The sequence below is a fragment of the Orycteropus afer genome, unplaced genomic scaffold (genome assembly GCF_000298275.1).
Source record: "Orycteropus afer afer isolate SDZICR_OR568_19922 unplaced genomic scaffold, OryAfe1.0 scaffold00049, whole genome shotgun sequence".
Taxonomy (NCBI): domain Eukaryota; kingdom Metazoa; phylum Chordata; class Mammalia; order Tubulidentata; family Orycteropodidae; genus Orycteropus; species Orycteropus afer.
This window is the reverse complement of record NW_006921636.1, coordinates 4,419,975-4,442,158: the sequence shown is the minus strand read 5'-3', so window position 1 is coordinate 4,442,158 and position 22,184 is coordinate 4,419,975. Positions and strand designations below refer to the sequence as shown.

Sequence of the window (22,184 nt, the reverse complement as noted above, 5' to 3'; positions counted from 1 at the left end):
GTCTGCCCACCTCAGCAGGGAAAGGGATTAATTAGCAAGTGGGAATCCAAACAGACGGGACTTGGACTAATCATACCAACAGCAACAACAGAGGCCAAATGTCCAGATTTGAAACCAGGCCCGTGACATGCAACCAGCTGACATGACAACTCCAAGGGGATGGCAGGGGCCCAAGGATATAGCCTGAGTCCACTGGCTCTGGCAAAGGGAGGTCTTCCTGGTGCAGCAGGCAATGAGCAAGTGTCCCACCACGTAGCACCCACACACCTGTGGGCTGGTTGGGGCCGGAACTCTGCTCCCCCGACTATCAGCAGCCTGGCCTAAGCTGCAACCCTGTGGCCCCACCCTCGGCGGCAGGAGGCGGCCCTGGCCTGCCAGGAAGCTGACCTCTTGCTGTGAGTCGGCTGTAGACCTGGGAGTTGACTTCCTTGTCTCTCAGGTAGCATCGGATCTCCTCCACTGCCTCCCGGATGATGGTGACAGCCAGCACGAAGCCCTGTGGAGAAAAGCAAGAGGGGTGAGCCCTGTTAGAACCAAGCAACCAACACCTCTGGGTGCTGGGGACCTAAAGGTGCACTGCCACCTTGTAGTAATATCCTACCCTAACAATATCACTATTAATTACAGCATTCATAATAACAACATCTCTCTACAATAACATGAAGTCCCCAGATAACGCAAACAGCTAAGCTCTCGGCTACTAACCAAAGGGCTAGCAGTTCAAATCCACCCAGGGGCACCTTGGAAGAAAGGTCTGGTAACCTACTTCTGAAGAATCACCGCTGAAAATCCTATGGAACACAGTTCTACTCTGACACACATGGAGTTGCCATGCATCCAAACTGACTCAACTGGTTTTCTGGCACAATGATATTAATTACTTAAACGGTACACACCCTAGACAGCCCCCTTGTCCAAATCTACCCTGGCAAGCTCGTATGCACATGCATGTTCTAGAGAAAAGCCATCGTAGATGAGTACACCCATATTCACCACCACAGGGTTTGTAAGAGCTGTTGTTGTTAGGTGCTCCGACTCACAGTAACCCCACGTACAACAGCACAAAACACTCCTGGTCCTGCCCCATCCTCACAATCCTTGCTATGCCTGAACCCAGCCACTGTGTCGGTCCATCTCATTGAAAGTCTTCCCCTTATCTACTGACCCTCTACTTTAACAAGCGTGGTATCTTCTCCAGGAACGGTCCCTTCTGACCACATAATTTTTGACAACTTCCAATTCTCCTAGATTCATAATTCGTGCATTCCATGTTCCAATTATTAATGGATCTTTGCAGCTTCCCATCTTGAGTCATGCTCCGTCAATAAATGAAGGTCCTGAAAGCTTTACTCCACCCACGTCATCAGGATCGACTCTGCTTTGAGGAGGCAGCTCTTCCCCAGTTCTATGTTGAGGGTCTTTCAACCTGAGGAGCTCATCTTCTGGAATTATATCAGGGAATGTTTCATGGCTCTTCATAAAGTTTTCCAGTAACATTATCAGACACTGCTCCACTGCTATTCCTAAGGTTTTCAGGAGCCCAGTTTTTTCAGAAGTGGGAGGCTCCTTCTCCCCAGTCTGTCTTAGTCTGGGAGCTCTAATGAAACCTGTCCACCATGGGAGCTAATCCCAGTGGAATAGCTTTCCGCCTCGCAGCAACACACAAGCCACCACAGTAGGACAAACTGACAAAGGAGTGGTGGTCGTAAAAGCTAAAACCACAGAAGCAACCACACTGTGCTCTCACAAGGGAGAGGGTGGCTGATGGGGCTAGCTACCATTCACACTCCACTCACCACCTGCCCCAAACCGAAAAAACAAACTCACTGCCAGTGAGTCGATTCCGACTCACTGCGCTGCTCCTTGGGTTTCCAAGGTGGTAAATCTTTATAGGAGCAGACTGCCCCATCTTCCTTCCATGGAGAGGCTGGCAGGTTTGAACCATCAACCTGGTTAGCAGTCAACTGCCTTTGGCCCTGTGCCACCACAGCTCCTTCACCACGTGCCCAGTACTGCTGAACCCTTGACATCTGTGAACTCACCTGATCCACACAACTACTGCATGAGATGCACTGTCATCACTGAGATCCCATGTTACAGACGGGGAAGCCAAAGCACAGAGAGGTTAAGTCACCTTGCCGGGCACATTAAGGAAGTAAGTGAGAAGCAGGTATTTGACCAGGAACCCAGGCTCCAGAGTTCTTGCTTCTAACTGCCACATCATTCTGCGTTTGGAAACTTGAACACAGCCAAAATGATGGCTCACAAAGAGACAGTGAGAAAGAGCCCGACACATGGGGAAGTTGGTCCTGCAGAAGATAGGCATGGCATCATGTATACAAGCACCAACAAAGATCCACAGGCCGCTAAGCAGTTCTCATGCACTATGGGTACTCCGTACCACTTGTTATCAGCCGCCATCGAGTCAGCCCCCGACGCACGGCAAGCTCGCTCACTGTGGCAGGAACACGGCTGGGTCCTGTGCCATCCTCATAATCGTTTACTGATGACCACTGAGATCTAAGCGTTTTCATTGGCTGATCTTCAGAACTCGATCACCAGGTCTTTCCTCCTGGTCTATCTTAGTCTGAAAGCTCCACTAAAACCTATTCAGCTTCACAGCAATGCACAAGCATCCATTGACCGGTGGGGGGTGGCTGTGCAGGAGGTGGGAATCAAGCTCAGGTCTCCTGCATGGAAGGCCGAGTTCTAGCCCTGAACCCCCACAGCCACTGTACCCAGGGCACAGACGAGAACAGGTGTGTAGAGAACAGATGAGAAAGAGATGCAGCCCACTGGAACCTGAACGGCTGTTAGGGTCCCTGCCAGGACAGGGACGAGGACTGGACGGCTGGTTAGGGTCCCCTGTAAGGAAAGGGATAGGATGGGGGGGGAGGGGATGCAGGGGACTTCCACCTCAGCTGTAATGTTTCGAGTCTTCATAAGAAGACATATGAATGATTAGGTTGCATACGTATCAATTATTTAAAAGAAAACTTAAAAAACTATCCCTAATCCTCCCTGAGTCAGGCAACCCCAATTCCTAAAATCTGACATGGGGGAGGTCAGTCACAGCAAGAAACTACTTCCACCTAGGCTTTTCCTCTCCTGTCAATAAAGGAAGGAGCTCTGGTGGCATGGTGGTTAAAGCACTCCAGCTGCTAACCAAAAGGCGAGTAGTTTGAACCCACCAGCCACTCCACAGGAGTATTCCATCAAGGTTTACAGCCTTGGAAACCCCATGGAGCAGTTCCGCTCTATCCCATAGGGTCGCAACAAGCCAGAATCAACTCTATAGCAGTGGGTTTGGCTTTTTGGTTTGGATCATCCTTACAAATTAGTTACCCCCCCCTTCCATTCTAGAACATTTCCCATGACCAGAACACCTTTTGTAAAAAATATACAAATAACATAAGTGACCTGGAGGTTAAAAGCAGTAATTCCTTGTGGATTTCATTTTCATATAGTTTACCCCATGAAAGGGAGCTCTGGTAGCGTAGTGCCTAAGGCACTTGACTGCTGATCAGAAGGCTGGAGATTCAAACCCACCAGCCACTCCTCGGAAGGAAGATGGGGCAATCTACTTCCGCAGTGATACTGCCTCAGAAACCCAAGGAGTGGTCGCTATGAGTCGGTCGACTCGACGACGACACATAACAACAACAAACCCCATGAAATACGTGAACTTCAACTCATACAACTTCAAATCTTTTATGTGATTCTATCAGAGATGTGCTATGCTATAAAACTCCTCAAAGGTCCACAGATCTTTCCAATCCAAGGTCACTCATGTTTCCCATGGATTGAAAGGACACATTGCTGGTAAGGATTGAATTACATGTGTTGTAAACCCTAACCTCTCTGTCTATGGTTATAATTCTGATTGGGAATGGGCTGTTTTTGCTATGTTAATGAGACAGGATTAGCACAGGGTGTGTCTGGAGTCAATCTCTTCTGAGATATAAAAGAGATTAAACAAGCAAGTGTGAGAAAGAAATGGGGAGGGAGTCATGCCAAGCCACATGACCACCGCCCAGAGCAGAAGCTCAATGAGACAAGGACCCGCCTCCAGAAACAACAAAGAAGTCTTCCCCTGTTGTTGTGTGCATCAAGTCAGACCCAACTCATAGCAACCCCTCCTTGGGTTTCTGAGGGAGTGTCACTACGGAAGTAGATTGCCCCATCTTCCTTCAGAGGAATGGCTGGTGGGTTTGCGCCACCAGCCATCTGGTTAGCAGTCAAGTGTTTCAGGCACTATGCTACCAGAGGTACCTAGCCTTGCAATAGAGTTGGACAAATTTCTGTTTGTTACAGCCTCCCCTCCTTGTGGTATTTCTGTTACAGCAGCCCGGATAACTAAGACGGCAGCAAAAGGAAAATGGGTGCCTTTCAGAATGAAAACACAACCAGGCCACCCAGCGGTGCAGAAAAACGCCTCTGCTGGAAGCAGGCAGACCCAGCTAGCAGAGCACCCCCTCCTCATGCTGCTGTCTCCTTGTTCAGGACCAGCACCTGGGTTGTTATTGTTGTTTGTCTTTGCAAGCGTGGCCATTTCTGTTTCTCTCTGCGTGGCCCCAGCTAAATCCCATTGATGTCAATGGCAAATGAGCGTGCACACAAACACGGCTCCCCTAACCTCCCTGCTACAAATAAATACAGCTTCCTATCTACATTACTGTAGGGTGGCCCTACTCCCAAACACACAGGCCCCATTAATTCTGGAGGACCCATCAGTCCTTAGGCTAGAAACTGCTTTACAAAGAGGTGCAAATGTAGTCCAGAAATAAATGCCCACCGTAGTAACATCCACAGGTATTTGCAGAAAGCATTTAAAATGGAGCCCAGGGCTGCCTGAGCCCCCAGAGAAATCACAGAACAGACAAGCAACTCTGAAGGGGCCAAGCATCTTTAAAGTTGTTCTCCAAACATCTACCACTTGTCTCTCAGTCTGTTGCCCTGTGGCAGCTTGCATGCTGCTACGCTGCTAGAAGCTATACCACAGGTATTTCAAATACCACCAGAGTCACCCATGGTGGACGGGTTTCAGCCGAGCTTTCAGACTAAGACAGATATGGAAGAAAGCCCTGGCAATCCCCTTCCAAAAACCAGCCAAGAAAACCCTATGGATCATAGAAGGTTGGAAGATGAGCCCGCAGGGTGGAAGGCACTTCGTGACATCTCCAGCAAGGGACTCTGGCACACCAAGCAGGGCGAAGGTGCAGGACTGGGCCAACTGGACGGGAACTGACAACAGCGTTTCCAAAACAGAGTCATGGCCTAAAGCAAATCCAGCCTGTGGGTGACAGAAATCAGAAGAGCTGCCTCGGGGTGGGGGCGCCAGGCAAGAGGCACGAGGCAACTTTCCTGGGTGACGGAAATGTTCCACGTCTCTGCTGGGGTGGGTTTACATGGGTGCTGACAGTTGTCAGAACTCACTGAACTGCATACTTAAAACCTGCGCACTCTACAGCTTGTCGATTGCCATCTCAGTAACAAGAAAATCTAGATTCATTATTTGTCTTCAAAGAGTTTCATAGATTATCTCAGTCACATCGTGAGGAATTCCTCCCGCTAACACACTGGTGCCAAGAACAAAGTTCTTAAAAGCTAAATCTGGATCCACGCACTAAACAACGTTACGGCGTCAGGGTTTAAAACCTACAATGAGAACATTGAGAACTTTCATTATGTCGGGAACTCTAAGAGGAAGCATCTTACTTGCAGTCCTTCACTTCATCCTCCCCACAAGCCAAGGTGGTACGCAACCGCCCTGAGTCACAGATGAGGGAACTGGCACAGAAATGGAAATCTTTTAAAAGCCAAGAGTTGAACCCAAACCATTTTGGATCATTACGTGCAATGGTTGAGTTTGAAGTGAGAGGACACTCAGGGTAGTCAGAAAACATTGCGAAATGTTCCGTAGCCAAAAATCAAACATTGATTCTTGTCATAAAAATCCATTAGGAGGAATCAGCTACGAAACAGTCACTGCCACAGTCAATTTCGACTCACAGTGACCCTACAGGGCAGAGTAGAACTACCCTATAGAGTTTCCAGGGCTGTAAATCTTAACGATGACAGAGTGCTTCATCTTTCTCCCATGCAGCAACTGGTGGGTTTGAACCACCAACCTTTTGGTTAACACCCCTATGTTTTAACCACAGCACCACAGAGCTCCTGAAATCAGTGACTGTCACCTAGGAATAGATACTCTCTGATTTGTTTTAACCTCAAGCCTTCTTTGTCTTTAGCCCCTCGGAAGAGAAGCAGAAAAACGAGCCAAATACTCTCCCCTTACCCTCACTTAAGAGGAGCTGTGTTAGTGGAGAAGTTAAAACATTCAGCTGCTAACAGAAAGGTCGGGAGCTCAAGCCCATCAGCCATTCCACAGGAGAAAGATAAGGTAGTTCGCATCTGTCAACACTGACAGCCTCGGAGCAATCAATCATGGGAGAACAGAAGGGCAGTGTCTACGCAGGGTGACAGCTGGGGGAGGGGGGTGGGAGGAAAGGATACAGGTAAGAGGTAACTATGGGGAGGAAGTGGGAAGAGAGCTGTTACATTGTGGAGAACTGTAGTCAATGTCATGAAACAAAATGTGTATGAACTGCTGTATGTGAACACACACAAAAAGCAACTTTCACTCAAATCACAATAAAAATTAAAATAAAAAAGATGGACAGCCTTGGAAACTCTATGAGGCAGCTCTACTCTGTCCTACGGGGTCAGTGTGAATCAGAATAACTGGTTGTTTGGTTGGTACCCTCACTTAACCATCACAGTAGCCCCTGATGCAGAGTTAGGTACCTGCTGTGAACCTGTCCAGCTTCTACCTAAAGCCATGCTATTGTTATTGTTAGCTACTGTCGAGTTGGCTCTGAACTTAGCCAACCCCATGCACAACAGAGCGACCTGCCTGGTCCCATGCCATCTCCACGATCAGTTACCAATCTTAAGGTTTTCACTGGTAATTTGCACAAGTAGCTCGCCAGGCCTGTTTCCCAGTCCCTCTTAATCTGGAAGCTGCACCGACACCTGTTAGCATCATAGCAACGCAAACCTGCACCAACACAGGTGGAGGCCGCACGTGAGGAGCGCTGGTCAGAACCAAATCCAGGGCCCCCGCATGGCAGGTGAGAATTCTGCCACTGAACCACCACCACCACCCCCATCTAAAGCCACAGTCAGAGGGAGACCAGACCAGTTACCTGGGAGATGACACAGGTGGCAAAGCTGTCACCCACAGGCAGGGTCCCACACTGGGTGATATTTCATTTTGGTCTAGTGTGTAAGAAATAAAATCAAAATAATCACCTACATTTTAAGTCAGGACTTCTGGGCTTCCCTTGGAAAATCAGAGAATGGCACCATCCCAACCAGGTGATGTCTCGGTGAGGAGACAACTGGCTGGAGCTGAGGGCTAGGGCCCTATTCAGAAGGGTGAGCACCCCCAATTCGTCAGAGGCTGCACCACTCGCTCCAACCCACCTGCCTGCTCAATCCTGCGTCCTAAGGGGCTTCGGCAGACACGAGAGCAGTCACCACTCATGACTAAGAGAGAGCGCATCCTTGTAATGGACAGGGAAACAGCATCCGAGGTAAAGCAGCAGGCTACACTTGGGTGCTCTTTCACCAACCCCAAGGACCAACCCTGCCTCCACTGTAGGGAGCAACTTTACTCTAAAAGCTTCTAATAGCCTGAATGTACTTCTGATCTATTTCATTTCCTGTAACACACTGAATTCTGGCAAGGCACTGAGGCGACTTAAGATAAATGGGAATTGCAGAACACTTAATTGTGCTCATGAGGAACCTGTACATAGACTAAGAGGCTGTCATGCAAACAGAACAAGGAGATACTGCCTGGTTTAAATCAGAAAGGGTGTGCATTAGAGTTGTGTCCTTTCAGCGTACTTATTCAACCTGTATGCTAAGTGAATAATCCAAGAAGCTGGACTATATGAAGAACACATCAGGATTGGAGGAAGACTCATTAACAACCTGAAATATGCAGATGACATAACCTTGCTTGCTGAAAGTGAAGATGACATGAAGTACTTACTGATAAAGATCAAAGACTATAGTCTTCAGTATGGATTACATCTCAACCTAAAGAGACCAAAAATCCTCACAACTGGACCAATAAGCAGCATCATGATAAACGGAGAAAAGACTGCAGTTGTCAGGGATTTCATTTTACTGGGATCTATAATCAACACCCATGGAAGCAGCAGTCAAGAAATCAGATGTCGTGTCGCATTGCGTAAATCTCTGTAAAGAGTTAAGGAATAAAGATGTCACTTTGAAGACTAAGGTGTGAGTAACTGAAGCCATGGTATTTTCAGTTGCCTCATATCAGTGTGAAAGCTAGACAATGAATAAGGAAGATCAAAGAAGAGTTGATCCCTCTCAGTTGTAGTGCTGGCAGAGAACACTGAAAATACCACGCACTGCGAGAAGAACAAACAAATCTGTCCTGGAAGAACTGCAGCTGGAATTCTCCTTAGAAGTGAGAATGAATGACCAGAGTTCATCTCACCTACGTAGGTCATGTGATCAAATGGGACCAGCCCCTGGAGAGGGCTATCACACTTGGTAAATTGCAGGGACAGCGAAAAAGGAGAAGACTCTGAACAAGATGGACTGACGCAGTGGCTGCCACAATGGGCTCCAGCACAGCAGGGACTATGAGGACGGTGCCGGGTCCGGCAGTGTTTCATCCTGTGGTACATGGGGCAACTATGAGACGGAGCCAACCCCACAACACCTAACAACAACAAGTTTGTGGAAGTATTTCTTGTGAGAGAGGGGGATAAGAACTGGACCCTACACAGATGACAACGATGAACCCATTTGCACACACAAGACTGCGCTGTCAGTGATGGCAAACACTAACCTACGGGTGGACAGACAGGTGGACAGGCTGAACGATTAGGTATGTCTATGCAGCGGGGAGTGTGCCCATGACTATGAACAGGGTTGGCAGACGTGTTTCTGCTAGTATATTTGTATGTTCTGTAAGAATTCCCAGGTGTATAGTAGAGCTGACAAGGGACAAAGTTGTAGCCACTTCTTGGTCACAGCCAGCTCCCCGGAGGGAGCAAGTAGCTGGACCTGTGGTCACAGGGGACATCAAGCTCAATTAGCATAACATACTACACAAAAACATTGTTCCACATCCTACTTTGGCAAGTAGTGACTACGATCTTAAAAGCTTGCAAGAGGCCATCTAGATGCAATGATGGGTCTCTCCTCGTTCAGAGCAAAGAAAAATGAAGAAAACCAAAAACACATGGAAATAATTAGTCCAAGCAACTAGTACACTATGAGATCCTCAGTCTGTATGACTAGGAGACCAAAAGAACAAGATGGTGCCTGCTACCACTGACAACCACTCGGAGGGGGATCTATGTAGGAGATCCTGGACAGAGTGGGAGAACAATGTGGAACAAAACTCAAAATCATAAGGCGGGGGGGGAGGGCAAGTTTGCTGGTCTGATAGGGCCTGGTGGAACCCCTGAGACTATGGCCCCTAGCTGCCCTTCAGGTCTGGAATTGAACCCACTCCTGTGGCTTCCAGCCAAACAAACGCCAGGCATATGAGCTGAACATTTACATTAGGTAGATACACTCCTAGGAGCTCTGGTAGCATAGTGCCTAAGGCACTTGACTGCTCACCAGAAGGCTGGCGGTTCAAACCCACCAGCCACTCCTCGGAAGGAAGGCTGGGCAATCCTACTTCCGTAGTGATACTGCCTCGGAAACCCAAGGAGGGGTCGCTATGAGTCGGGGCCAACTCGACGGCATATAACAACAACAACAACAACAGATACACTCCTTGGAGAGATCAATCATGGGAGAATAGAAGTATTGCCTATACACAGGGAGACAGCTCAGGGGGACAGGAGTACATGGGAGGGAAGGACACAGGGAAGAGGTAACTATGGGGAGGAAGTGGGAGGGGAGCTGTTGCATTGTGGTAAATTGTAGTCAATGTTATGAGACAAAGTGTATGTGAACTGCTGTATGGAAAGTGCATTTGCTCTGTAAACTTTGACCCAAATCACAATTAAAAAAAAAAAAATGGATCCTATTATTTATGGTATTCTGTAACTTACTTTTTTTCATGTAACGGAAAATAAGATCTGCATCCTTCCAAGTCAATTCAGATGTAGCTACTTCTTCTTTCTAAGTACAGGGCAACATTCCATAGTACAGCAAATACCACCAGCCTTCAGGTAACTTACGACGGCCTTTTGTTTGTTTCCAATGTTTTAGTAAGAGCATGCGTGGCTCACTGGTAGAATTCTTGCTTTGCATGCAGGAGACCCCAGTTCAATCCCTGGCCAAGCACAGCACACCTCCTGCACAGCCCACTCCCACGTGGCAGTGGAGGCGTGTGTTGCTTTGATGCTGAACAGGCTTCTGCAGAGCTTCCAGACTAAGATGGACGGGGAAGAAAGGCCTGGGGACGTACTTCCCGGAGTCAGCCAGTGAAAACCCCGGAGTCACAACAGTCTGACATGCAATCAACCACAGGGATGGGGCAGGGCTGGGCAGCGTCTCACCCCGTTGTACCTGGGTCACCACAGGTCAAGAGCCAACTGGATGGCAGCGAACAACATTTTAGTAATATAAACCATGCTGCAAGGAACATCCTAGGAGCCCTGGTGGCTCAGTGGCTAAGAGCTCGGCTCCTAACCAAAAGATCGGTGGTTCAAACCCACCAGCCACTCCATGGGACAAAGATGTGGCACTCTGCTCCTGTAAAGATTACAGCCTATGGGGCAGTTAGTTCTACTCTGTCCTACAGGGTCTCTAAGTCAACATCAACTCGACAGTAAGAGGTTTTATACTCCCCCACACCTTCCCACCCATATAGTTATAGCTGTTTTTAACAGAGAAATTTAACATATATTCGCCCTTATTGTCAGATAAAGGAGCCCTTGTGGCGCGTTGGTTAAAGTGCCTAGCTGCCAACCAAAAGGCCGGCAGTTTGAATCCACCAGCTACTCTGCAGGAGATGAGGCAGTTCGCGTCCATAAAGACCACAGCCTTGGAAACCCTACAGGGCAGTTCTACTCTGACTCACAGGTCACTATGAGTCAGAATCGACTTGCTAGTAGTGGGTTGGGCTTGGACACACGAGTTTGCACGGTGAAGACAACAGCTTTGTGACAATCACAAGGCTCACTGTCTATGGGCCCACCAACTTGCTTGACCCAGACAAGAATGTCTGCCATCCAATGGGATGAAGGCCAGGCTGGACCTCCTCTCCAGTGTCCAGCACCTTATCTCACCCACAGATTAATCAGAGCAGGAAAGAATGTTCTCACAACCCAAAAGCACATCTGTTGTCTTTGTGGAGAAAACCAAGTTCCCTTCTCTTCTCAGGAGGAGGCCTGGCAGCACAGTGGTTCATCCCTTGGCTGCTAACCTAAAAGTCGGGAGTTCAAACCCACCAGCCACTCTGTGGGAGAAAAGACTTGGTCATCTCCTCCCATAAAGATGACAGCTTGGACTAGTATCAAAGTTCAACAAGACAGAAAATAACAAATGCTGGCGAGGTTGTGGAGAGATTGGGACTCTCATACACTGCTGGTGGGACTGTAAAATGGTACAACCATTGTGGAAAGCAGTATGGCGATTCCTTCAAAAGTTGGAAATACAAATACCATTTGACCCAGCCATCCCATTACTAGGTATATACCCTAAAGAAGTGAGAGCCATAACAAGAACAGATATATGCACGCCGATGTTCATCGCAGCACTATTTACAATAGCCAAAACTTGGAAACAACCTAGATGTCCAACAACTGAGGAATGGATAACCAAACTTTGGTACATTCACACAATGGAATACTATGCAACGCTAAAGAATAATGTAGACTCTGCAAAACACCGCATAACGTGGATGAACTTGGAGGACATTATGCTGAGCGAAATAAGTCAGTCACAAAAGGACAAATATTGTATTAGTCCGTTATTGTGAAAGTTAAGGAAAGGTTTATATATTGGAGGACATTTTCTTTGTTGGTTACCAGGGGTGGGAGGGGAGGGGAGGGAATGCTGTTAGATAGATAGAGATAAATATTGATTTGGGTGAAGAGAAGGGCAATGTACCAAATGTGAGTGACCAATATGGCAGCATTGAGGATGAGAAAGACAGAGAGAGTTACATGGGCAGTACAAACAACAAATATGAACCCCTTTGTAAATACAATACTGAGTTGTTAATGAAAGCAAACATGGGTGTAGGGACGGATAGATGGGTGAACAAGCTAAACAATTATGTATGTCTAAATGGAGAGTGTATCCAAGATCATATACAGGGTTGGCAGACAATGGGCCTCTCGAAGAGTATGAAGGGATGGACACTGGGAGGAGGTAACTATGGGGAGAAAGTGGGAGGGGAGCTGCTGCATTGTAAATTTTGGTCAATGACATGAGACAAAGTATATGTGAACTGCTGTATGAAAAGTGAATTTACTCTGTAAATCTACACCCAAATCCTAATAAAAAAAAAAATAAGCACAAAAAAAAAAAAAAAAAAAGATGACAGCTTGGATACCCCATGGGGAAGTCCTACTCTGTCCTACAAGGTTGCTCTAAGTCAGAATTGCCTCAACAGCAATCAATGGGTTTGGTCGCTAAGTCAACCTGTCCACTCATCTGGCATGTGTGGTCTATGTACGTTTGCTCACAGGTCCCTCAGCGGCTGGCCACCCCCACTCCACAAATGCCTCTCCACCAAATCTTTATAATCTCCCATCTACTGCCAAAAAAATAAGTTAAAAAAAATTGTTTTGTTTAAGGAAGTCTGTGGTAGTCAAATTGTGTGTCAATTTGGCTGGACCTGGTTTTGAGTGACTAGGGAGCTCTGGTGGTGTAGTGTCCAAGGCATCTGACTGCTAACCAGAAGGCTGATGGTTCAAACCCACCAGCCACTCCTGGGAAAGAAGGCTGGGCAATCTATTTCTGTAGAGATACCACCTCAAAGACCCAAGGAGGGGTTGCTATGAGTCGGGTCTGACTCAAGGCCAGTGAATTTGGTTTTTTGGTTTTAGGCAGCTGGATGTAGTTATTCCCCACGGTGAGATTAGGAATCAACTCCAGGGTGGAATCTACTGGAGCCGCTGTCTTGGGCATGTGGTCTGCTTCCCATATATAAGAAGCAGCTTTGAGAACAGTCTCTGCAGCTTGTGGCATGCTTGAATCTTGCATATAGACAAGCCATCGTTCAGCAGCCTGTCATGTTGTCTGCTGATCCTGGAACGTTCATGGATTTGAATTAGTGGCCTGCCATGTGGTTTGATAATTTTGGGACTGTGCCGTATCACTTGTCCACCTAGGGTTGGTTTGTCTTAACTACCACACCCTCCTTCCCTTAAATCCGTCTACATTTCTGTTAGAGCAGCACAAGGTAACCAAAACAAAGTCTTAAATCTTTTCTACTTTAAAAATCTTGATTAAAATTTAACAAGGCTTGTAAACAAAGAATCCAATTTTGAACTTGGTTAGAAATAAGCAGCAATTATATTTAACGTCTCTATTTGGAGAAGAAAGAAAGAAACAATCACTTCCACTCTCTCCACACCCCAGGCAACCCTGGACTTCTCTGTTGCTGAACGACTCTAAGCATGTCTACCACAGGGCCTTTGCATCTCTGTTCTCTAGGCCTAGAACACTCCCCACTCTGCTATCCCTTTCCCAGATCACCTCAAAACACCTTTCACAGGCACCTTGGCCAAGGCTGTCCTTTACTTTTCCCACCCCTCCCTCCATCTTATCAGGAGGGACCAGTCCCTGAAGGAAGACACAGTGCTTGGTAAAGCAGAGGGTCAGCAAAAAGAGGAAGACCTTCAACGAAATGGACCGACACAGTGACCGTAACAATGGGCTCAAACACAGCAAGAGTTGTGAAGATGATGTAGGACCGGGGAACACTCTGTTCTGTGTACACAGGGTTGCTATTGGAACTGACTCAACAGCACCTAATATACACATACACCTTCATCCATCACCAGAACACTGGCTATGGACCTGGGATACCCTGCGTATCCTATGACCTTATCTTACTCCCTTCATCACCCTCTTCACAACCTAAAACCGTGCTCAGTTATCTGCTTATTGTTTATCCCCTTTCAAATGACAGCTCCACGAGGACACGATGTCTGGACTTTTGCTCACTGCTACATCTCTGGTAGCCAGTCCAGTGTGTAGCACACACTAGGTGCTCAATAACCATTTGTCAAAGGCAAGGAGGGTGTGGTAGTTAAGACTGTGTGCTACCGTGGCTGGGCCTGGTTTTGAGTGGCATGACAGCTGGATGTAGTTATCCGTGATGAGACTGGTCACCAGTCCCATGGCGGAATCTACTGTGAGTAGCTGAGTAGCTGCCTTAGGGATGTGGTCTGCTCCCAGGATAAAAGCAGCAGCTTTAGGAATGGTCTGTAGCTTTTAGCTTGAATCCTGCCTGGAGCTGAGCCGTTCAGCAGCCTGCCACATTGTCTGCCGATCTTGGGACTCTTAATGGACTTGAATCAATGGCCTGCCACATGGTTTGGTAGTATCAAGCTGAGCCCTTTTACTTGTCGACTTTGGGTTTGTCAGCCTTAGCAGCCAGCAGCTGCCTGAGTGAAGAGACGCCTCCAGCTTCAATGGGTGGGGAGAAACAGGCAGAGCTGAAGCCCAAGGTCGAGGGGCTTTCACCCAGCCCCTAGAGCCTGGCACTTTGAACCTGGACTTCCAGCCTCCCAAACTGTAAGAGAATAAACTCCTGTTTGTTAAACCCACCCACTTGTGGTATTTCTGTTAGAGCAGCACAAGATAACCAAAACAGAAGGTAAAAAAGGAAGTGATAGAAGGAACAGAGCAGCTGGTCTACCATGCTACCCTCAGCACACACCAAAGCAACGTCCCATCACTTCGCCAACCCTTCACACAGAAATACTCTAAACAGAGTAAACAGAAAACACTATCTCAGACAACATTCCAATAACACAACTCATTGAGGCCCTCCGTCTCCCTCATTCACCCATGTCTTCAGAGCCCAGGACCTTGACAACAAAAGCAAGCACACAGTTTAATGCATGTTGAAGTCACGTAAGACAGGATACAGCGTGACCAGCACAGGCTCTGCCACACTGCCGTCCTGGTGGTACAGAGCATGAAGCTTCAACATTAAAGTCTCAGGGACTCCCAGTGTGTTACCTTGAGTGCATCTCCTCCCTTACAAAGTCACTAGCCTATTCACACTGAAACTATCACCTCGTAGCAAAATAAAAGATTGGCAGACAAAATAAAGACTACTACCCATGAGCATGTAGCTCTATTCGAAAAACATTTGTTTAAACCAAAAGGTCAACAATTACTCTAAAGCAAAACTGAGAACCCAGAGGACAGGGAAGCTAGAAACTGGAAATGGAAGAACTGGAATCCAACTAAAGAATGTTGACACATTGTGGAAAGTGTAACTAATGTCACTGAACCTGTGTCGAAATTGTCAAATGGGAACCTACTGTGTAACCACGCACTGAAAATGTAATTTTCTTTTTTTAAAGTCTATCCCACACACTCATGTCAGAGAATCCAAGAAATTCCTGCTTCTAAACTTCTGTGGTTTGAAGAGCAACGTCGATTTACTCACCAGGGGCACCCAGTAGGTATAGAGAGCGCCGAGCCTCATTTCAGGCACAAACTGGGAGCAGGCGAGAAGTAAGAAATAGAGGTTGAAAAAGTACTTGAACTGGTTGAACAGCACCTGGGATGCAGAAAGAGTCAGGGGGAGAGATGTTATACTTGGGCTCCGTCTAACAGGGTTTAACATGTTGAGAGAGGTGAGTAATACTTAGAAGCATTTCCACACCACAGTACAACTGACATGATACCTTTCGTACACAGCTTAAAAATGGACATATGCTGTTTAGAGAAACATACAGATCAACAAAAATATAAATCATAAAAGTTAAAAATAAAAAAACTCAGTTAACAATAGGCAAAGAAATTATCAATACCAAATTTAAGGCAGGAGAAGGGGTGTAGCTCCAGGAGGGCACCCAGGGAGCATCCCAACATCTGTTACATTGTATTTCTTAACCTATGTAATTTCTAAGTCCAGGTAAGCAAACAAAATCCATTGCCATCATAACATACTACACAAAAACATTATTCTATATCCTACTTTGGTGACTAGCAACTGTGGTCTTAAAAGTTTGCAAGCGACCATGGGTCTCTCCTCATCCAGAGCAAAGAAGAATGAAGAAAACCAAAGATACTTGGAAACAACTAGTCCAAGGGACTGGTAGACCATGAGATCCTCAGCCTGTATGACCATGAGACCGGAAGAACTAGATTGTGCCTGGCTACCACTATCAACCACTCAGAAGGGGATCTATGCCGGAGATCCTGGATAGAGAGGGAGAACAATGTGGAACAAAATTAAAAAAAAAAAGTTCAGGTTTGCTGGTCTGATAGAGCCTGGTTAGAAAGACCCTTGAGACTATGGCCCCTAGCTGCCCTTGAGGTCTGGAATTGAACCCATGTCTGTGGCTTCCAGCCAAATAACAGACAGGCATATGAGCTGAACATTTACATTAGACAGATACCCTCCTTGGAGAGATCAATCATGGGAGAACAGAAAGGCAGTGTATGCACAGGGAGACAGCTCGGGGGTCTGGAGTGCATGGGAGGAAAGACACAGGGAAGAGGTAAGTAACCACAGGGAGGAAGTGGGAAGACAGCTGTCACGTTGTGGGGAATTGTAATGTCATCAGACAAAATGTGTATGAACTGCTGTATGGAAAATGAGTTTGCTCAGTAAACTTTCACGAAAATCCCCAATTAAAAAAAAAAAAATCCATTGCCATCATGATGATTCTAACTCAGACCAACAGGACAGAACTACTTCACAGGGTTTTCAAGGATGTCATCTTTACGGGAACAGGCTCCACATCTTTCTCCTACAGAGCGGATGGTGGGTTCCAACCACCAACCTTTCTTTTAGTTAACAGCCAAGGGCTTAACTACTGTGCCACCTGGCCTCCTTCAAGTACAGTTAGGTCATTAAAAATGTTGTATAACAAGAGGTTTTAGTGGGAAATGCTTATGCTGTAAGGCTGAAGCAAAAAAAATCCAAAACCCACAAAATGATGTCAAGCCTATTAAAGGGATACAGCAGAAGCTCATACGGTAATTGAGTTCTGGCAGAGGTCTGACCATCCTTCCGTGCTCCCTCCATTTCCCATCTCCTGGCGGCGGCTGATACTGATGCCACGTGACTAGTTTTGGCCAATGAGAGGAAGTAATGTATCTCCTCAAGGCTAAGGCAGTTAAGAGCTGGTGTGCCCGGGGCGCTTGCTCTCGCCCAGCCACGCAGAGAGCTTGGTGGCCATGGGTTCCAAGTGCCACAGCCCTTTCTGAATGAGAAAGAAACCTTTTCTGGTCTCCAGATGCTGAGAGTTGGGGGTTTGTGGGTTGAGACAACGAGCAGTGAGTTGGACAAAGTCACCATTAAAATAAACATCTACATTGATCTTCAACTACAAGATGAAGTATTTGTGCATGTGTATTAACACTCAATACTGGACACTGTGGGCTTCTTCCTTCCAGCACTGGAACTGCTGCTGCTGTTCCTTGTGTTTGGAGACCAGGCTGGGTAACACCAGGCATTTTATTTATATGTGCATTTGAGGGAAGGTTTGCTCAGTACACGTATCTGCATCTGTTTGACTTAACGTGGGGATGCTAAAACTCCAGAGTGAAATAATAATAAACTTACACTAACAAAAATGGTAACAGAAATCCCCTTTCTGGGTGGTTGTTGTTATGTGCCGTCGAGTCGGACCCAACTCATAGCGACCCCTCCTTGGGTTTCCAAGGCGGTATCACTAAGGAAGTAGATTGCCCAACCTTCCTTCCGAGGAGTGGCTGGTGGGTTTGAACCACCAGCCTTCTGGTTAGTAGTCAAGTGCCTTAGGCACCAGGCCACCAGAGCTCCTTGTTTCTTTCCTCTCTAGGTGGTACAATTAATATTTACCTTAGCTCTTCTTATTTCCTAACTTTTCTATATTTAACGTGTGTCATGATGATAAGGAAAAATAATTTCAAGCACTGATCACTTTTTTCTTCTTTGAGTGTTTTGGATATAATGCCAGGTTCCAAGATCTTTTTCACTCCAAATAAATAAATACGAGGTTATTCTGACTGACCAGGTGGAGTCTCGCAGCCTTGTAGAAAGATGCCAGCCGCGTCTAGGTCCTCAGGAAAGATGGGGGGCCAGCGGTTAAAGAGGCATGCAGAAGACCCAAGATGTTTATAAAACATCAGACTGGTCCCATCACGTGTGTCTGAAGTGGGAGGTTTAAAAGGGCATGGTCTCTGCCTGTACTTACCCCAGGAAGGAAAGTGAAGAAGTTGTACTTCTGGTTATTGATGACATTTCGAGGGTACCGCTGGTCCCTCTTCTCAGGGTGCCCCAACCAGACCGTGCGGGGCCTGGGCTCCCCTCCACCACAGCATCTCAGCCACTCGCAGCACCTGTGGGGAAGACACAACCCACACTGTCAAGGCCATGCCCACATCTGTACGATCTTCCTTTCCAGGAAATCTGTATCAAGGATGGTTTTTTCCTAGAAGGTCTTCACGCAGTCAGGACCGTACATGGGCTTCACCCTTGCCTGGGGTGGAGAATCATGAGGCTGCTAAAAAGCGGTCGTCCAATTAAAAGATGTTTTTTCCCTGAACTTGAATTATTTCTTTTTAGAAGTGGGATTCAACTGAAAATAATAAGATTTAAGTTTCAAAGGTAAATACATAGGCAGGACTATTATTATCCCAGTTGTACAGGTGAGAAAAGGGAATGAATGAAGCACCCATGTACGGTGATGTGAGAAACAGCCGTGGCTGGCCTCAAGCGGTACCTGTCTTAGTCCATCACCGAGTGTCTTTCTGCCACCCCGTGCTGTCCAAGTTGCCGGTTATCCCCAAAGATTATTACATAAAGGAGAAGGGGCTTAAGATCTCTCCACCCCTGGCTCTCCTTTTCAGCACACATTAGACGACCAAGCTAGAAAGATGGTACCTCAGAGCCAATATAACCCAGCAAAGGGTCAGCATGCCTGACCCCAAGTGCCCCTCACCTCAGTCTCTGCCAGAGCCCACCCACACATCCTTCCCGGGTCACCTAGGATGCTGAACCACACGGCAAAACAAAGCAACAAAGCTGCCCTGAGAACCCTCAAAAGAAAAAAAAAAAAAGGCAGCTGGGACTTTGAGACAACGTATAAACAAGGCGTTTCTGGGATTACAAGTCCCCTGAACGCTGCAATGACAAGAGCCCGCAGGCAGGAGGACGAGACCAACCATGCCAGACCCTGGAGACTACGCCCGGTGAAGCGAAACCAAGCCGACAGGCAATTACAACTTACATAATTACTGGTCCCCCGCAGACCCTCCTGGTCCCCTTCCTCCTGCAGGCCAGGCCCCTGGGGGGGGTACGGGACACAGAGCTGGGCAGACAAGGTCCCTGCGCATCACTAACCTACAGCTGAGCGAACCAGGGAGCTGCCTGCCTCAGCAGCTCAAATTTCCATGAGGAGACACAATGCTCCTTCTTAATGGCATCCTTGTTCCAGTAACTGCCGCTGCTAAGGGCAAGTTTCACTTCTAGTAACTCACTCCTGCTGGCACCTGTCTGTATCTGTACAAAGGCCAGAGACACACGGAGGCCTGAGGAGCCCATCCCTCCTTCCCATCCCAGCTTCCGGGAGCAAACCACCACCCAGGCCTATGCTGGCCAATCAGGCGCAAGGCAAGGCAGACACTCAGGTGTGAATGAGTGTCCCAAGCAAGGAGGATGTGACTAGATGGCAAATAACAACAACAACAAGCAAGAGGGAGGGGAGGGAGGAAGGCAGAGGAAAGAGGGAGGAGAAAGTGGAAAGGAGGGAAGGGGGGAGGGGGAGAAAGAGAGAGAAAGGGAAAGAGAATAAAGAAGGAGAGGGAGGGAAGGAGAGAAGGAAGCCAGGGAGGGTGGGGGGATGAAGAGGAAGGGAGGGGGGCTTTATTCCACAGGAAGCCATCACTATTCCCAGAAATCTAATTCTCCTCCATCCCATAATCATCCTACAGTGATAGATCTTTCTAAGAGAAGACCGAAAATGAATTTAAGAGAACCACACAGTCAAGTTGGTTGCTTATATGAGTTTCTTCTGTTTTGCTTTGGCAGAAGGTTCCATACAACAAGTTACCAGGTTAAGCTGCCTGGTCAAGACTGCAGTAGCTAGACAAGGGGTAGCTCAGGTAAACGTGGACTATTCAATAAATGGACCTCCTGGCAGCCTGGAAAGGATGAGGCAGGGCTCTGTGCACCAAAGTGCTCCCATTTCCAAGACCGGTTCAACCAAGACGTACAGGCTCATGGGTCTCAGAGCAGAAACGGGCTCCACTGTGTTTTCAGTGGCTGGGATCTCTCAGAAGTAGTCACCAGGCCTTTCTTCACAGGCGCCTCGGGGTGATTCAAACCACCAATCTTTGGTTAGCAGCAGAGTGCTTACCTATCCGCGACACCCAGGACTCCTCTGTCTGGGCATTTGTGTAACTTGAAAACAAGTGTACTAGGTATGATTTCTTTCAAAACAATTACCAACCATTTTTCCAGTGTGCAAACTCTGCTTTTGGAATTGTCTTCAAAGACCAAAGACTGAGGACACAGTCATCTTTCTTTCACTCAACAAATATTTCCTGAACGCCTAATGAACCCTAAGTGCTACACTGGACTTTGAGGGACACACTGATGAGTAAGAGAAAGGTGATGCTCTGAAGTCATCAAGGACCTTAAAGAGAAGACAAAGAGTAAACAAATCACTAGACTCAACATAATAAATAACAGTCTGCGTCCTTTGTTAACTCTCACAGGGCAGCTTGATGTCTTTTGTCTGTGTTTGATTTCCTACCTTCTTTGTTACCTGTATGTACTGTCTGTGGTGTTACTGGGAGCTCTGGTAGTGTAGTGCCTACGAAGGAGTGCAAAGTGCAAAGCCACTCCTTCGTAGTGATACTGCCTCGGAAACCCAAGGAGGGGTCACTATGGGGGTCCGACTCGATGGCACATAACAACAACAACAACGTGGTGTCCCTAACCCATTGCCTTCCAGCTATGATTCTGACTCATGGTGACCCTGTAGGACAGAGTAGAACTGCCCCCAATAGGGAGTGTGTGTCCTCTGACTGTTGCTATTTTCTTAAAGCAAATAAATGCCATTTGGACTTAAAAAAATCAAAGAGCTAACACTAGGAATCACGGACTCAAACTGATACTGTTGTTGTTGTTGTTGTGTGCCATCGAGTCGGCCCCGACTCATAGCGACCCCTCCTTGGGTTTCCGAGGCAGTATCACTACGGAAGTAGGATTGCCCAACCTTCCTTCCGAGGAGTGGCTGGGGGGCGACCCCTCCTTGGGTTTCCAAGGTGGTATCTCTACAGAAGTAGATTGCCCAACCTTCCTTCCGAGGAGTGGCTGGTGGGTTTGAACCACCAGCCTTCTGGTTAGCAGTCAAGTGCTTTAGCCACTATGCTACCAGAGCTCCCCAAATTGATACTAGGAAACCAATATTCATGGCAGCACTATGGAAAATAGCTACCCAAGTGTCCACAAAGGGAAGAAAGGATCAATGTGGTTGAGATATACAAGGGAGTATCTATCACTCAGTCAGAGAGAGGTACGGAGTTCTGATACATGCTACAACATAGACGAACCTTGGAAACACTAGGCACTCAGGAAAATAAATCTGACACCAAAGGACAAATATTGCATGGAACGTCTAGGACAGACAAACACACGGAGACGAAAGTTGAGGTGGTGACCAGGGCCAGTGGGAGAAGAAAACGGGGAGTGATTGCTTAAGGGCACTGAGTTTCCACTTGAGGTGATGAAAACTTTTGGGTCAGTGGTGAAAGTTGTACAACATGGCACATGCAGTTAAGGTCACTGAGTTACATTGTGGGGCTGAGAACTGTATCTAAAGAATTGTTTTTGCCCTTGGATCCTGAGAGATAACCTCTAAAACCTTGGCATTTCCCCAGTAATCTTAAATATTTTGATGAGGGCTCCAGACCGCACCTAACCTAACAGGTTATGTTAATCACCTTGTGGTATCAACTAACCTCAGGGGAGAGAGGCTGGA

The 22,184-nt window shown here is 47.2% G+C and overlaps 1 protein-coding gene across 1 annotated transcript in view; it reads right to left on the bottom strand.

Annotated features, from left to right (window-relative positions):
- ATP9A (ATPase phospholipid transporting 9A (putative)) overlaps nt 1–19,741 on the bottom strand; it is a 130,255-nt gene extending 110,514 nt beyond the window's left edge. Inside the window, exons 1-4 of the mRNA XM_007938425.1 lie at nt 19,545–19,741; nt 18,393–18,537; nt 15,650–15,763; nt 388–496 (exon numbers count right to left, since the gene is read on the bottom strand). Of these exons, the coding sequence (XP_007936616.1) occupies nt 388–496; nt 15,650–15,763; nt 18,393–18,537; nt 19,545–19,741 (565 nt within the window). The remainder of the gene's footprint in view (nt 1–387; nt 497–15,649; nt 15,764–18,392; nt 18,538–19,544) is intronic.
- Nucleotides 19,742–22,184: the final 2,443 nt, after the last annotated feature.